General features: G+C 33.7%; 1 protein-coding gene across 1 annotated transcript in view; it reads right to left on the reverse strand.

Annotated features, from left to right (window-relative positions):
* LOC106877811 (BDNF/NT-3 growth factors receptor) overlaps window positions 1–3949 on the reverse strand; it is a 94281-nt gene that overhangs the window by 9089 nt on the left and 81243 nt on the right. Inside the window, exons 4-6 of the mRNA XM_014926828.2 lie at window positions 3116–3470; window positions 1846–2010; window positions 458–576 (exon numbers count right to left, since the gene is read on the reverse strand). Coding sequence (XP_014782314.1) covers window positions 458–576; window positions 1846–2010; window positions 3116–3470 — 639 coding nt within the window. The remainder of the gene's footprint in view (window positions 1–457; window positions 577–1845; window positions 2011–3115; window positions 3471–3949) is intronic.

Consider the following 3949-nt stretch of genomic DNA (forward strand, 5'->3'; position numbering starts at 1 on the left):
TTATTGAGCGAAAACACCTAAAGCTCCACGAGACTCCGGCAGGGGATGGTGGCGAACCCTGCTGTACTCTTCCACCACAACTTTCTCTCACTCTTTCTTCCTGTTTCTGTTGTGCCTGTAATTCAAAGGGCCAGCCTTGTTATACTGTGTCACGTTGAATATCCCCGAGAAATACGTTAAGGGTACACGTGTCTGTGGAGTGCTCAGCCACTTGCACGTTAATTTCACGAGCAGGCTGTTCCGTTGATCGGATCAACTGGAACCCTCGACGTCGTAAGCGACGGAGTGCCAACAGCAAAAACAACAAACTGTCAAATTTAGCCCGAACATCCTTGATATATAAGCATAGTGCGACAGTAATACCCCCCCCATATCACACAGGAGGCGATAGAATACTCAAATATGTAGTAATGGCGTCTTCGTTGAGCTAATATTTGATCATTAAAAAGCGGCTTACTTTTGTTAGTTTCACGGATGTCTCACCGATCTTCACATGAGGGTCATTCTTTCGCAGTACCTGAGCTAAATCACCATGAGTCATATACTCAAATACCATGTACGGCGTTTCACGAATGTCTACAACAGAGAAAATCTATTGTTATGTAATAACAACAACCAACAACAATCCTTTCTACTATAGATAGGCACAAGGCCCTCAAATTTGGGGGAAGGGATTAAGTCGATAAGGTCGATCCCAGTGCGTAACTGGTACTCATTACATTGACCCCGAAAGGATGAAAGGCAAAATCGACCCCGGCGGAATTTGAACTCAGAACGTAAGGACGCACGAAACACCAGTTTAATTACGACAAAATTATAAAATTATGTCACTAAACAATTATTTTCAAAATTAATTCCGAAAATTGAACAGTTAACGTTTTTATACCATCCTGTCTAGGGCAGTTCCTGGATTTATAATACAAAGTCTCTGTTTTAAAGAGACCTTAATTAAAGCCTAACGAATTCCCATGTGAGTTTATGCTGCAAACACAACTTAATCACGGAGTTATTTTAGTAAATTATTTCTTTTTAATTTTCAAAATTAACTGAGACAAAAGCAGGGTATTTCACCAAAAATACAGTAAAAAAATAGCTAACTTTTGTTGTATCAACCTGCTTGAGGCTAACCGCGTCTGTATTATACAGACTTTCAATTTTAAAGTTATCTCAATTAAAACCTAACAAAATTCGATGTGAATTCCTTCAAAACCAACTTAATAATGACGGAATTATTTTACAAATTCTTCATTATTTTGGAAAATAGTTTAAAATTTTTCATCAAAATTTCATTTTAATTTATGTTCCGAATACCAACTTATTAATGACAAAATTATTTTACTAAATTATTCCTGCAATAAAGGCAGTGTATTTCAACAGAAATACGGTAACAAAAGGGTTAAAGTGATCTAAATTAAACCCTTCCATAAAATCTATCGTAAATGCACGTTTCGAACATCAGCTTATTAATGGCTAAATATTTTACTAAATTCTTCATTACTGAACTAAAACAAAAGCAGTGTATTTTAGCAGAAATATGGTAATAAAAGAATTAAAGTAAATTTTTGTGGAAACTTTCTTTCCAAATTTCGCGTTAATTTACGTTCCAAACGCAGGCGTAATAATAACAAAGTTACTTTAAAAATTCTTCATTATTTTCGAAATTAATTGGAACAAGAGCAGTGTGTTTCAACATAAACATTGTAACAAAATCGTTAAACATCTTCGATCTTTGATCTACCCAATCGTTGTTGATTAGATGTTATTGTTCACCACGCACAACAACAATTTATCAAACATAGCAGCCACTATGTTTTGTGATAGCAAACAGCGCGATATGCAACTGACCGTGTATGATAATTCCCAGCAACTTTAAAATGTTGTCGTGGTCGAACGAACTCGTAATCTCCACCTCTCGTTCGAAATCTTCTTTTACTTTGTTCGAGACATCGTTTTTGAGTACTTTGACCGCAACCGTCGTCGGGGGTTGGTCCTCGTTGGTGAACATCTCACCTGTTGAAAAATATAAAGAAATAACAATGAAGCGGAATATAATAAACTAGGGAAAAATCTTACACTTCTGATTCAAATCGTGCCGAATTTAAATTTGCCTTTCATGTTTTCGGAAAGTTGTCATGAAACTACATCCCCCAAAAAACTTAAACAATGTTGTCTTCTTCTAAAGAAACCCCCACAAAAACATCTGTTTTATATAAATGAACAAGCTGTTTGTACATTCACAAAATTTTATTTGACAAGCTCGAGAAACGAACGAAAGCGCTAATAATAATAGAGAAATAAAAAGATTTTTTTCCAAAATTCTGACGACTTTTTATCTCAATATTCAATTTCTGTACACCTTTATACATACATACATACATACATACATACATACATACATACATGCATACGTAAGTACGTACGTATGTATGTATGTATGTATGTAATTATTCAGTTTATTTCAAGATTTCATGCCAATAGAGAAAGAACCGGTTTCTAACCTAGATCCAAGGCTCCTTCATTGGAATTTCAATATCAGCAACAGGCTATTTTTGTATGTATGTATGTATGTATGTATATATGTGCAGATTTGTATATTTTATGTATGTAGTTTCATGCATATGGTTGCATATCTAGACATTCTCATATATATTTAAATGATAAACTTCTGGAAGGTTTTACAGATTTTTACAGTTCCAGTGATGGATTGGATCTGTAGTCTTCGAATTAGCTTTCTCCTTTCTGCTTTTGAGAAGCCTAATTTCTCAAGATTGGCATTTAAGCAGTATATTACATATCCCGGGGCCCCAATAATGTATGTATGTATGTATGTGTGTATGCCTGTATGTATATATGTATATATGCATCTTTGTGTATATGTATGTAGGTACGAATGTATGTATGTATATATATATATATATATATATGTGCGTGTGTGTGTGTATTATTAGATAAATTGTATGGTATATATGTATGTTAGTATGTACGTGATTATATGTATACAAATAATTATATTCTAAATATTTAATACAATCAAAGAATAGACAAAAAAGAAGGGAAAATTAAGTAGAATACTTAGAATAAAACACAACATAATAAATAAAGAATGAAATTGTACCTCTGAAGACTTGCCCGAAAGCACCTTCGCCAACCAATTCCAGTAATTTCACAGAATTCAATGGAATTTCCTTTGTAAAGAATTTCTTGTTAGGCAAACTCTCGCTACAAGAACTAAGGTAATTAGGATTTTTATTGATGACGTTCAAACGATCAAATAACTGCATACTGTCTGCAGATTTCAGAACGCTTTTGTGGGATACTTTATAGTGTTTCCGGTGGTACTTTCGTAGAAGCAGTAGCAGACAGAGAATGATAATTAGTCCAAGAATAACGACAGGAATCGTAATTTGTAAAGTGTAGTAGAGAGGATGTTTCGCCGGAGGATTGCTTTTCCCGATTAAATTGTCGCTGTCCTATTAAAAATAAAATGCAAACGAAAAATATATATATATGTGAAAATGAAGAAAAATCGAAACTAGAAAAAAAAATGATACGTCTAGACATTCATTAAGTAGTATGTGGGTCAGTATAGATGCGTGGGAGTGTATATAAAAACATATATATATGTGTATATATGTGTATATATGTATATATATGTGTATATATATATATATATATATATATATACTAGCAGAAATACCCGGCGTTGCCCGGGTTAAAGAGAATAATGATATCTAAAAACGCCGTCTAGACTACGCATCATCTTTATATATAGAGATGTATATACACACACGCACCCAAACACACGTATATATATGTATATCAATATAAATATATGAAAGTCAATGAAGTTTCATAAAAGAAGGTGATCATGTACATACTTTCTTGCTGTTGTGATTATAACACCTCGTTGTAAACTATGTTCCTTGTTTTCCCTTGTGGAGCATATACA

This window comes from Octopus bimaculoides, chromosome 27 (genome assembly GCF_001194135.2).
Source record: "Octopus bimaculoides isolate UCB-OBI-ISO-001 chromosome 27, ASM119413v2, whole genome shotgun sequence".
Lineage (NCBI taxonomy): Eukaryota > Metazoa > Mollusca > Cephalopoda > Octopoda > Octopodidae > Octopus > Octopus bimaculoides.